The sequence below is a fragment of the Mastomys coucha genome, unplaced genomic scaffold, assembly GCF_008632895.1.
Source record: "Mastomys coucha isolate ucsf_1 unplaced genomic scaffold, UCSF_Mcou_1 pScaffold20, whole genome shotgun sequence".
Classification (NCBI taxonomy): domain Eukaryota; kingdom Metazoa; phylum Chordata; class Mammalia; order Rodentia; family Muridae; genus Mastomys; species Mastomys coucha.
The window spans coordinates 61,368,376-61,382,261 of record NW_022196903.1 but is presented as its reverse complement, the minus strand read 5'-3'; the positions used below and the strand labels follow the sequence as shown (position 1 = coordinate 61,382,261).

Below are 13,886 nucleotides of genomic sequence, written 5' to 3'. Positions count from 1 at the left end.
GGGAAGGATCAACGTCTCTCACTGGCCTAGAGTTCATTGAAAAGGCTAAGCTGGCTGACCAGACACCCTCAAGGATCTTCCTATCTTTGCCTCTCACCACTGGGATTACAAGTGAGCACCACCATACCAGTCATGTCCGGCTTTCCCCAGTGGGCTATGAGGACTGAACTCAAGTCCACAAACACTTTATTGACAAGATCTCTCTCCAGTTCCTGTTTCAGCTTTATCCACTCTTGTTTTGTCCTTCCTCTTCCTCACCCCCAAAGGGTTGCTGGCTCCTCACCAGGTCTCCATAAAGTCAGAGAACATGGACAACATTATGGTGACCTGGCAGCCTCCTAGGATAGCTGCTTCCACTGTTCGGGAGTACATAGTGGAATGGAGGGCTCTCCAACCAGGGAGTAACATGAAGTTTTCCCCACACTGGCTGCGGATCTCCCCCTACAACACGTCTGCTCTGATTTCAGGTACTTCACTACTCACATTCCTTCTGGAGGGCCACCAAGGTCCCCTTTATTTGTGTCCTGGCTAGTTTTATGTCAACTCAATACAAGTTAGAGTGATCTGAGAAGAGGGCCTCACAATTAAGAAAATGCCTCCATAAGCTTAGTAGTAGGTAAGTCTATGGGGTAGTGTCCTAATGACTGATGTGGAAGGGCTCATCCCACAGTGAGTGGTGCCACTGGGCAGGAAGTTCTGGATGCTTACATCAGTAAGGAAGCAAACTGAGCAAGCTATAGTATACAGCATGGCCTCTGCATCAGTTACTACATCCAGTACCATGGATGCAGTAACTGATCCAGAACCCACTACCATGAGTTCTACCCTGACTTCCTTGGATAACAGACTATAAGCTATAAAATGGAATAAACTTTATCCTCTCCATGATTTGTCCATGGTGTTTTGTCATAGCAATAGAAACCCTAAGACATCTGGGGAGACTTCTAGCAGAGTTTTACCTTCAGTTACAGGGGGCTACATGGTATACTAGGGTCCTAAACAATGGAAACAGAGTCCATCAAGACTGTCCTATAAGTCTGGTGTGGGGTGGTTCACACCTTTAATCCTAGCACTTCGAAGGCAGGTAAATCTCTGTGAATCTATGGCCAGACTGGTCTATATTGTGAGTTCCAGGACAGACAGCTGTAGTGAGACCTTGTAAAAACAAGGGCAAAAAAAACAAAAAAAAAACAAAAAGACTGCCTTCCAGACTAACTAGAGGATCAACTGATTAAGAAGTTTCATGTTTTCGGAAGAATTATGTCCCCTAGCACCATGCCCAATAAGATAAAAGAATAAGTAAACCAAATAAATACACAGATAGCTAAGTTATCTGGTCACTATAACAGATACCTTTATCTTTGTAAAGTCCTTTTACTCACAATGATTTTTGTGCATTGAGTCATTATTTTAAACCCATCATGCAGATAACAAAACCAGGAAATCCTTGCTCTTTGTCATTTGTATCATAATAAATTTAGAACTAGTATATGGTAACTGGGATCTCTATTGCTAAGTAAGGTTTCTATCAGGAGTTACCATCAAGTGAACATATCTGAAAACATAGTACAATGACTAGAAAGAATTTAGTGTCAATTTAAGTGTAAGTTCAGTATCATGGTTCATGGTCTAGCTCTACAGACAGCCTACCCAGGTCTGAGTCCTGGTTCCCTCACGAACAGATGTGAGATCTTAGGCAGATTAGTGCTCTGCTCCTCTTTCTTCATCTGAGTGATTATGAGAACTGACTGTATTAATATATGGAAAATGTTCTGAACAGTGCTTACCATATTTCTAATACTGAATTTTTTATCTAACAAGTGATTATGATTAGATCTGTCAGAAATAAGAATTGAAAGAGCACGCTGGTATATCCCAGCACCCAAGAGGCAGAGGCAGGAGGATGTCTTGAGTTCAAGGCCAGACTGCTCAACAAAATAGAAAGAAAGAAAGAAAGAAAGAAAGAAAGAAAGAAAGAAAGAAAGAAAGAAAGAAAGAAAGAAAGAAAGAGAGAGAGAGAGAGAAAGAAAGAAAAAGAAAGGAAGGAAGGAAGAAAAGAAGGAAGGAAGGAAGGATGGAAGGAAGGAAGGAAGGAAGAATTGAATAGGTTTGCGAGCTAAAGTCTATATTGTTGTTACACTATAAAAATCATTACCTCTTTAGGGGGATGTATACAATCTGCTTAAGATAAGGTGTACTTGGAGAAAAACTATTAAATAATACTACATGAGCTGGTCCTTGACTGTGTGCCTCTTGTTTGGCCTACCTGCCCAGACTTCTCACAGGTGAAGATCCCCTTAATAACCTTTACAGGAGACTGCATGCAGTGAGCATCCAGAGAAGGAAGAGAGGGCCACTGAGAGTCTAGAAGTTTTCGTTTGGAAATTGTTTAGCCTATCGAAGAGAAATGTAAAAGGGATGTGGCGGGCAGTTTGATTGTTGGTGCTGGCTTCAACATGTATACATGCAAAAGTGTGTGTGTTTCCTTGGTTGTTCTGGAGTGCAAGAAGACTCCAACCCTGAAAGGAAATGGTAAGAAAAGAAGGCACTGATTTTGTTGTTTGAGTCACAGCGATCCTTCTGCCTCTGCCTCCTGAGTAGTAGAATTAAAGGCATACATTACAACACCCCAGCAGGAGGCATCAATTTTGAGAGCAGCTTTGTGACTTTCTTCTGGGATGCCGTAATACCAGTTTCCCTCAGGGCCTATCCCACCCATCAAATTAAATGGAACACGGATAGGAAGCACACTGACTAAACTGGGAGGCAATATCAAGATTCATCCCTCAATTTGAACTGTGCCTTTCTTTTAGAAATCAGATCATTCTATACAAATACTATAAAGTAGATGATGAAAATGTTCTTCGCACTTAGTAAAATTAAAATTAAATATTCAGAATCACTTTTGAATTATGCATTTGAATAAAACCAACTTAATAATGTTGTAAAATAACATTGTTAATATTGTTCTGCTACTTGGAAATACTTGGTTTGTGATCACTTCCTGTTAAACTGAAATTTTCACTAATTGCTACTTAGCACAAATTTAAGTTATTTATTCCCAGTGCCATTGGGTCCTTACAGGCCTTTTCTGACTCTGGCTCTATGGACAGTGTCAGATAGTCTAGCATGAGCCAGAGTTAACCTGATTCCTGAATGGTGGGCTGGTGGATCTACAGACTATCATTACCATCCTGTCTGTCCACTGTATCTCAGTGTCTGGACATTTCCCTCGGCCATGCTAGTCTCAGTGCCTACATAATGACTCCCAGTTACATTATTCATGAAGGAGTTGCCTGCTTTGTCCCACACCTGAAGTGAAACTAAATCTCTGCTGGGAAAATAATACTGTAAAATAGCTTATCAACATAGAGACAAGGCCTTTGCCCAAGGGTGCTGTATATATAGGTGGCACGAAGGGAGTTTGGAAACCAGGCCATAGTACAAATGAAATGAGAGTTTTCCACACATGGGCTTCCTCCACTGAAGATTCTTAAGGTGAGGAGTAGACAATATTGTGGAGTGTGCATACAGAGTCATCAAAAAAAAAAAAACCCTCAGCTTATGATTAATATAGTAGTGTTCTTGCTCACATTTGCTTTGCAAGACTCATCAGGAACTCCCAGATCTCCACAGAGTACAATGATTGGTAAGCTCCTCCCAAGACATGGGGCAGAAGAGCAAACCAAACATTGGAAACAGAGAGCCACTTGCTGGAGCCTTTGCAAAGAAAGTATGATTCCATATCTTTTGATGCCCTTCAGCCTGGATCTCATGGCACTCTACAGATCAAGCTGACAAGTGTTTTCTGCACTTTCTCTGCTTTATGAACTCAAGTTGGAGCCCATCCTTTCGTGCATCTGTTCTTGTCAGGCTCTCTCCTACGATTAGTTGAGTGATGATTTAATGGGCTTTCATGTTAAAAAAAAAAAAAGCCATACACAATTTAGTAATTGTGTGAAGTGAAAATCCTTTGCATCCCCAAAGACATTAAACCTAGTCAGTTATCAGTGTAAGGGACCCAAGTAAGCTATAAGCCTGATTCTAAGCACCTGATACAAGAGCTACCTAGTAGGAGTTATCTCTCACTAGGCAATTTGGAATTTAGAGGCTAGAGAGATAGCTCAGAAGTTAAGAGTAATCCTTGCTTTCCCAGACAACCCATGGTCAAGCAGCTCACAATTGCCTGTAACTCCAATTTCAGGGGATCTGATGCTTTTTTCTGGCTTCTGTAGACACACCAACCCACCCATACCCACACCTACACCCCACCCTCCACACACATACATACACACAAAACCGAAAATAAACTGTGGAGAAAAAAAGATGTGGATATTTATTTATTTATTTATTTAGAAATGGGTTTTCTCTGTGCAACAATCCTGACTGTCCTGGAACTCACTTTGAAAACTAAGCTGGTCTTGAACTCACAGAGATCTGCCTGTGTTTCCCTCTCTGCCCTTCTGGCATCTGCTTCTGCCAAGTGATGGGATTAAAGGTGTGCACTACCACCACCTGGCAAGTTTGGAATTTTAAAGGTACATCACAAGCAGGGTTATGAAAGGACCCTTCACAGGCAGTATAATAGGGGCTTTGGGCAAGGAAGAGACTGTTAGAAAGTTGCAAAATATAGCACTTACAAGCTAGACAGGAGCACTGACATTCCTGGAAATCACATAAGTCTTTGAGGCTCTGAGGCATCTGAGATCTAATTGGAGGGATCCGGAGAGCTTATGGCAGGCACAGGGGGCTGAACTCCTCTGAATGCACTCCTTAGTCACATACCAGGGTGCCATTGGGCTGCTGCTGATCCTTATGTGCATTGTGGAACCAGGAAAGTCACTGGGATGCTTATGCCTCCAAAACCCCAGCTGCTCCATGTAAACAACAAATACACGATTCCTTTGTAGGCATCCAGTATTCTGTATGCTTGTGTTTGTATGGATGTTTAGATCTTCGTGAAGCTTGCCAGGCTTCTCTCCTTTTTCTTTCTTTTTCTTTTTGTTTTTTTTTTTTCGAGACAGGGTTTCTCTGTATAGCCCTGGCTGTCCTGGAACTCACTCTGTAGAGTAGGCTGGCCTCGAACTCAGAAGTCCACCTGCCTCTGCCTCCCAAGTGCTGGGATTAAAGGTGTGGGCCACCACCGCCAAGCTGGCTTCTCTCCTTTTTAAGAACAATTATTCTGTTCTCTTAAATGAAGAAATGAAGCCTGGTAGTATATGTCTGAACCCTTGGCCTAAGGAAGCTGAGGCAGGGAGACTACTATGAGTTTAAAGCCAGTTTGGGCCACATAGCAAAAAATTGTCACATAAATAAAATCTACCTGGAGAGAAATCTCACTGACTGCTCTTCCAGAGGTCCTGAGTTCAATTCCTAGCAACCACATGGTGGCTCACAACCATCTATAATGGGATCTGATGCCCTCTTCTGGTATGTCTGAAGGCAGTGACAATGTATTCATGTACATAAAATTAATAAATAAAACTTTTACAAATAAATAAATAAAATCCATCAGCTTTCTTGAATGTGATACTTAGAAGTTGGCATCGTGGAAAATAAGATGCAGGGAAATTTGAGGCCATTGCTTTACCCTCAGTCCACACTGCTCTTTAATCTCGAAACTGAAAAAAAGCTAAAAATGACTTAGATACAGGTATTAACATGACTCCCTCTCTCTTGCAGAGAACATAAAGCCCTATATCTGTTACGAAATCTGGGTTCATGCACTGTCAGAGGACCAAGGAGGGTGCAGCTCCATCCGGGGTGACTCCAGGCACAAAGGTGAGCCTTGGGATCTTTCAAGCTTGTTAGTGTTTTAGATTTGGAGGGTGACAGAAGCCTCTTGTGTCCTTTTCCCCCAGCACCACTGAGTGGCCCTCATATCACTGCCATCACAGAGAAAAAGGAAAGCCTCTTTATTTCCTGGACCCACATTCCATTTCCGGAGCAAAGGGGCTGCATCCTCCGTTACAGAATATACTGGAAAGAACGAGACTCTGGAGCACCACCTGAGCTCTGTGGTATGTGGGAAACACTAGTGCAGCAGAGCCTCCTGCTTAGATGTGGGGAAAGCACAAGATGGGGCATGTCTTCACTACACACAAGTAAGAGCACTAAGTCAGCACTTGTCAAGTGAGTTGAATGAAGAAACATAAGACACCTAAATACACACGTGCAAAGTTATTGAGTATACGTTACATGCTGAGCAAACTGTTAAAGACAGAGAAATGAGGCAAGTGGACAAGGCTCTCCAAACACCTGCTCAGAGAGAGAGACAACACCAGAAATGTTTACACAGTGAGATACTGACTCAAACCAAATGACAAATAGCAACCCTGTGTTTTTGATGACCTGGTGAACAAACACATAAGACAGGTAAAGAATATAAGCAAAATCTAGTTTTGTAACCAAAGCTCATGGTTTAGCATGAGTTTTTAAACAGATAAGGAAGAATATGGCATTCAAGAAAGCTCAAGGTTACAATGGCATTGATGAGGTTAGTTCTAGTAGTAGAGATTGAGACATAAACACACAGCAAAGGCACTTCAGTACTAATATACATCCTCGAGGTTCAGGAACACTTTTGGATACTTTTTAACTCTTCACATATGCATTACCATCATATTATTTTCTTCTTGGAATGGATAAAATATAGCACTGTTTAAGTAACTATCTCTTATAATTGTTCTATAGCTGCAAAAGCAAAACACAGTAAGTTCTAGACAGAGCATAATCTCAAATGGCTTCATGAACTACTCATTCATTCATCTAAGCAGTCACTTGTGAGATCTGCTCTTCCAATCTTTGATCTAATCAGTTGTTTTGTTTTTATTTTTGCCGCTTCTTGGCTTGCACTTCTGTTTCATATGCAGTTGGCTTTCTTTCAGGTGAATTTGTTAGAAAGGGGCATTTTCGTTGGCGTTACTAACCCAAAAATTCTAAGAAGGCCACTTGAGTGGCCTCTCCAGAGCTCTGCTGCAGGAGAGCTTAAGAACCTTAAAATGTTTGCCTTCTCTCTTGACCTTTCTTTCAGTTATGACTCTCACAGTTAACTTTTATAAGTAGTTTTGAGAGAAAATAACTTCTTGGGCTATTTCCTCCAGAAAAAGAAATTAATATCACACACAAACAATGTACTTGGGACCCTTTTCTGTATGGACTTGCACTTTTGATGATCTTTCACATCGGTCTCTGCAGAGTTGACTCATTCTTAATTGACACCTCTGTAGACTTAGTCATTTGTTAGCTAATCTGTCACCAGGCCTGTCGGGGTAAAGTCAGTTCTGAGAGGCCTCCTAAATGCTGACAAATCATCTGGCCTTTTCATGAGCTCTTTGGGATCCTTCTTGTATTTGCCCCAGAAATGATTTCCTTTCAGCAAAATTTAAACCAATGCCTATTTACAACCATAAAGATCAGTATGGTCAATTGGTCCTGTAGCTGTTGCTGTATATGTTGAAAATAACTTACCATATTTTGTCACAGAACTGATCCATCTAAAGCCTACACAAGCGTACTTTAAAATAAGCTAAAATATTCACAATCTGATTTAATACTAGTCTAGATTAAATTCCCACTTACTGCAGTAAGTACTTACTGGTAAGCTCCACTCCCTATCCTCAGAACCTTCAGAATGCAAAGAGCTAGGAAAGTCTAACAAACACTACTGCAGGAGAGTGCAACCGAAAAGCACTGCATTTAATAGCTATTCTAGATGGTGGGAAGGGTCAAGGAGAAACAAGACACCTGGCAAGTAAAGGAGCCTAGTAGCAGGAGAAATTTTGCCAGTGCCAAAAGAAAGGGGATAGAGCCCATCTGCTTGGTTTAGGTACCCAGTCCCAGGGAACTGTGCAAATGCACATGGAAGTATCAGCTGTTTGGCACTAGCTCTAGCTGGGCAGGTGAGGTGAGGTGAAGAATTAGATGCCCCAGCTTCTCAGTGCACACAGCCTGGTGTCTGGATGTCTGCTGGCGTGGCTATATGCAATAGTGCTCCAACGGCAAGCACACCTCCCCTCTGCAAGACACATGACACTGCCTGGCTATTTTTGCCAACAAATTCTAAGCAGTCAAGGGCACATGTTATGGCAATTCAACCACCTCTCCTCTAGAACACTGTCAGAGAGATGGTAGGTGCACTTACTAAGCATGGTATTCATTGAATGATTGTATTCATTCCCAGTAACATTGTTAACTGTTTGGCCTGGTCTTCTTGACCTTCAAAGCCACTGTCTTTCAGATGGATGACAATGATCACATCCTCTAAATTCATTCCTTTATCACTGCTGAAGCTTGAAGGAACCCCTTTATCTCCTCTGGGGATCACAGCCCAGAGGCAGCAGGACCTGTCTTTCCTGCTGGACTTCTCTCATTACACAACTCAGCCTATTTTGCTAACAAAACTGCTGACTCTACCATTCTCAGCTCCCCACAACAGCTGCTATTTTTGTTCTTCAAACATGCATATGCAAATGAATGCTATGAGCCCAGCAAATCATAGAAATCCCTTCCTTTCTGTTCCAGTGCTTCATCTCTCTTCCCCAGCTCAGGACACCTCACACAGTTGGACAGCTGACACCCTGCAAAATGAACAGAAGCTCTTCCTAAAATTCATTTTTTTATTCCCTGCTTTAGAAATAAGTAACACACACACTCACACATGCACGTGTACGCTTACAGTTGTATAAGCAATTTCACAAGTTATACCAGCCCTTGCAATTTTCCACAAGGTGTTTTTCTTAACAGGTGGTGAAATATAGAGCTATTCTGATAGTCCCTATAAAATGATCTGCTCGGGCCTCATCTCTTTTCAGTGGGGCACAGGGACTATTCCAGGGCCCCTTCTTCCTACTTACCTTTGTAAGTAGGAACAAAAGAGTGGGGAAAAGTTGTAATTCCTGTTACATGGTTCATGCAGCCAACAAGCATCAGTGTCTGTTCATGAGTCTGTTTATGAAGTTAGATACAGTGCTAAGTTCCAATTTCACCACTACCCTCAGCATAGGCACAAGCTGACTGAGTGAGCCACTAGCTACTACTGTTCAAGTTTCTGGTCATGTTGATACTGCGGATAAAACCAAGGAGACTGTAAGTAGGAGGCAAGCACTTTAAACACAGCTACAGACTATACCCCCTCTGCCTGGATTTTAGAGCCCTCTCTCCTTTGCCTCCCACATGCTGAGATTACAGTTTTGTACCACCATACTCAGCATTTTTTCCCCAGCTATTGAAGGTCACCCTGAAAGCCACCCCAGAACACTCTGAAAGATTGTTTCCTAAAGGCTACCAGGACTCATTCATATCTTAAAGAGAAAAGCAGCATCAGTGCATTGCTCCACAGTCTACCTTGTAGAGAAACTATAGGAGTACTGAAAGCATAAGGGACTGTAATCTGGGAGCCAAAGATGCTTCATCTCTGTACAATGGCTCTGGTTTTTCATCACTTTATGTCAAACTGAAGTTAGGCACTGTAAGTTCAAGATCAGAGCCTAAGAAAAAGAAAACAGCAAAAGCACAAGAACACAATCTAAAAACCTTGACTAGGGGCTGGAGAGATGGTGCAGCTGTTAAGAGCATGGGTTGGCTCTTTCAGAGGGTGTAGATTCAATCTGCCCATGACTGTATGTACCTCACATTTCAGGGATCGAGTGCCCACCTCTGTCCTTTGAGGGCACCAGACATACACTTGGAACACAGATATACATGAAGGCAAAACACCCATATACATAAAAAGTTAAATAAAATAAAATTCTAAATGTTTCATTAATTTGTAAACTTAGATTTTAAAAAAAAATTCTATCATCTTAAAAATAATTTTATACTAATTTCCTCAGTAATTATCAAATGACTTGATAAATATGAGAAATACATTCATAGGAAACAAAAGAATTGCTCCAACTAAATAGCTTCAAGAGCAAGAATAACAATTCTTTGAGAACATTTCTATCACAGGAAAAACTGTATGCTGTACTGACAGGACCTCATAAATGACCATGCCTAAACTGGGCAGTGGTGGCGCACGCCTTTAATCCCAGCACTTGGAGGCAGAGGCAGGCAGATGTCTGGGTTTGAGGCCAGCCTGGTCTACAGAGTGAGTTCTACGACAGCCAGGGCTACACAGAGAAACCCTGTCTCAAAAAACTAAAGTAAATAAATAAATTAATTAATAAATAAATGACCATGCCTCTTGAAGTACTAAGTGTTAATGCATTTTGAAGCTTTTAAGACAGAATTATGATTCTCTCTCAAATTAAATGATATATTAAGAATAAAAATGGGTGAGTACCCTCATTCTTTTTCTTTATACCACATTTTCCTTTATCTTCCTTTCAGAAATTCAGTACAGACACTCTCAAAACTCACATCCAATAAGCAGCCTACAGCCCAGGGTGACATATGTCCTATGGATGACAGCTGTGACAGCTGCTGGTGAAAGTCCCCAAGGAAATGAAAGGGAATTTTGTCCACAGGGTAAGAAACTAAAAACAGTTAGTCCACTGTGGGCTCTGACATAGACACATTCCCACTGGACTCTTCTTACCTCACTAATGACTTTCCTGCACGCACCTGACGCTTACTGCTACCTTCGAGTTGCCCTCCCACCCTACTGTGTGCTTGAAGACATTGTCAACTCATTTTCCAAAATGCAGAAGAAATCCTTTCCCTCATTCAGGATGCTTGGTGAGGCTTTTGCCCACTACTGTATATTCCTTCCACAGTTGTGAGCTGGGGGGTTGGGGGGGGGGGCTTTTAAAGCCTTTAGAATATACAACTGAGCCCCATAGGGCCCTTCTCATTAAATAGTCAAAAATTAAGGTCCAGAGGACTCAAAAACATCAGACTTTTTAAGAATTCACTGAAGATAACGCAGTAATAAGATTTGCTCACTTTCCAGGCAAAGCCAACTGGAAAACATTTGTGATATCAAGCATTGGCATCGCTATCATCATGGTGGGCACGTTCTCAATTCGTTACTTTCGGCAAAAGTGAGTTGGTTGTACCCCCTAGTTGGTTGCACTGTACATGCGTCATGTGTATTTATGCAGATAAGGGGAAGCACGCAGCTAAACATAGGTATGTGGAAAGCAGAGGAAGATGTTGAGTGTCTTCCTATGCTTTCAGCCTTACTTGCTCTCGGGATCTTTCATTGACTCCAAGGTTGACATTTTAGCTAGGCTAATGGACCAGCCAGCTCCCAGGATTCTGTTGCCTCCTCCCTGCAATCCTGGGTTTATAGGCATACACAGGTGGCTATACTTGGCTTTTATGTGTGTCCCAAGGAAGTGAACCAGATCCTCATGCATGCATAACAAATACTAGTACCCACTAAAAGCCATCTCCCAATCCTATAAATGCATTTTAAAAATAGAAACCATCGTTGCAGTGGGTCAGGTGTATATATCACTGGTAGAATAAATTTACTCAACCTTTTTGGCTGAATGTATGTCAAATTTTTAAAAGTTTACATTTTTAATTTTAAAATCCCAAACAGAAATATTTATATAAATATGTATATAAATATATATTATAGATGCTGAAGGAAAATATGCTTACTGAAATACTGTTCATAAGGAAAATATTTCAAAGGACCTAAATGTTATAGTCAGTGAGACTAGATTGATTCAACAAAACATATGAAAATCAGTATTTATCAATAATAGTGAAATTAGTGTAATAAAATTGAAATTAGTGTATTATAGTGTAATAATATTGAAATTAGTGTAAATTTTGCAGGACAGACAATATTTTTACATTTTTGAAATAAAATATATACACAGCAACATGTCACATATACAGCTGAGGAACAGGCAATCTGGCTGCATCATCTGACTCCCCACTAATCATCAGGTGATTCAGTTCATCTGGCTACCTAGAAAGAGGTCTCCTTCCCTCATCCCGAAGTCCCTCCCAAAGCACAAACCCAAAGTCACTTTACCCAGCGGAGATCTGGCTTTCTATCAAGGGTAAATGAGTAGTAGTGTTCCAGTTAGAACCTCCAAACAAGTTCTCAGTATGTAGTGGCTGTGTGTACTGACTGCCAGAATCCATGTAAGCTGTTGTAGCAGGTTCTCAGATGAACACAGAAACCTAGGTAATGGGCTGCTTTTGGGGCTCCACAGTTGGCCTGAACAATTTTCCTATCCTGATTGCACTATCCTGATTTGGATGAAATGTTGCACTATATCATCCTACAGCTTCAGTGTGACCTTTCACTCTGTGATGTCACGGCTGTGGAACTGCAGCCACTCTATTCTACAATTGAGGGAGATAGGAAAAGGGTGTCAATACTTTCCCTTTCAGGAGCCTTGAAGAAGTTGTACATGATACTTTTAATTATATCTCAATAGACAGAACCTGAGGCAAGCGTCACTAACACTGTGGTCTTTTAGCTGCACTTACTGTTATTTCAATAAAGCAAGATTCTGAAGAAAAAGGAGGAAATGGCAATGAACGCTCTGCTCAAGAGATACACTACACAGTATTAAATGGTGGTTATATTTGGGAACAAAATGATAGGTGACCTTAATTCTATTTATTTTATAAAAATTGGGCTGACAAAATAGAGCTCAGGGAGTAAGGGCACTTGTCACCAAGGCTGATGACTGGGATTGATGTCTAGAACCCACTACCAAGTTGTTCGACTTCACATGCATAATATAATAAATAGCACCACACCCACACCAATACAAAATAATTTAAATCTTTTTTTAAACTTAGTTTTTAAAAAGTATTATTTTGCAACATAAAAATAATCAGTTCATTTTTCATCACAAAGCTGTCTTCAGATGACAAGTAACAGGTGCCAAATAAAACTAGCTCAGTATTCAGCCAGTCAGTACACTTTGTCTGGCACAGCTACCAAAAGAGCCTCAAAGCAGAAGTCTTTAAAGACTTTGGAAGTGGCTGGAGACATTGGCTCAGCAGCTGAAAGCACCAGTTGCTCTTTGTAGGGGGTCGGGTTCATCCCCAGTAATCACATAACAGCTCATAACCATCTGCTACTCTAGTTCCTGGGGATCTGATGCCCTCTTCTGATCTCTGGGGGCACCAGGCAAAACACTCATACACATAAGGCGGCAAAACCAAATTTTTTAAAAAGACTTTGGTAAAGTTTATCTCAGGAGTCAAAAAGAATCACATCCAAACTACCACTACCCACCACTGCCAAACAGCAAATCCATCTAACACAGTGGTCCTCACTGTGGGTCGCAGCCCCCTGGGGGAGGGGTTAAATGACCGTTTCACAGTGGCTGTGTATCAGATATCCTGCATATCTGATATTTATGTGATTCATAACAGCACAAAATTATAGTTATGAAGTAGCAACAAGATAATTTCATGGATTGGTATTACTACAACATAAAGAACTGCACTAAAGAGTGGCAGCATTAGGGAGGCTGAAAACCACAGATCTAACAGTTAAATTATGTTACCTTTCTCATCAAAATGTATCAGTCTTTGAACAATATTTTATATTGGATTAAATAATGTGCATTTATAAGTTTCTTGAATTTTTCATCATCACATTATAAGACCTATCTTTGTTACTGTTATACTAAGTTAACAGTATAGCAACTGTTAACAGATATTTCTCCAGAATACCTTCTTTGTGGCATTTTAAACATGATTATATTCAAGTTATCCTATTTAAACTTTCATTATAACAATTTTATTACAAACTCCGTAAATATTTTAACTAGCTCACTAGTAAGATCCCTAGGCATATGAACAATGTCTTCTGCTTGGCTCTATTTCCAGCATGTGCCACTGTACTGGTCACATGTTTAGTTTAATGCTATTTGCTTAATTAATACATAGCTAGATAGCTACAGACGGCTAAAAATTAAGTGAAAGCAAATTTTTTTTTTTTTTTTTTTTTTTTTTTT

At 40.7% G+C, this 13,886-nt stretch overlaps 1 protein-coding gene across 7 annotated transcripts in view; it reads left to right on the top strand.

Moving 5' to 3' along the window:
* Il12rb2 (interleukin 12 receptor subunit beta 2) overlaps window positions 1–13,886 on the top strand; it is a 96,164-nt gene that overhangs the window by 75,944 nt on the left and 6,334 nt on the right. For 6 of the 7 annotated variants that reach the window (XM_031382097.1, XM_031382096.1, XM_031382095.1 and 3 more), the window contains 5 exons: window positions 267–467; window positions 5,683–5,781; window positions 5,862–6,020; window positions 10,333–10,470; window positions 10,895–10,985. In XM_031382097.1, the coding sequence (XP_031237957.1) occupies window positions 267–467; window positions 5,683–5,781; window positions 5,862–6,020; window positions 10,333–10,470; window positions 10,895–10,985 (688 nt within the window). The remainder of the gene's footprint in view (window positions 1–266; window positions 468–5,682; window positions 5,782–5,861; window positions 6,021–10,332; window positions 10,471–10,894; window positions 10,986–13,886) is intronic. The other variant, XM_031382099.1, reaches the window with a different exon arrangement.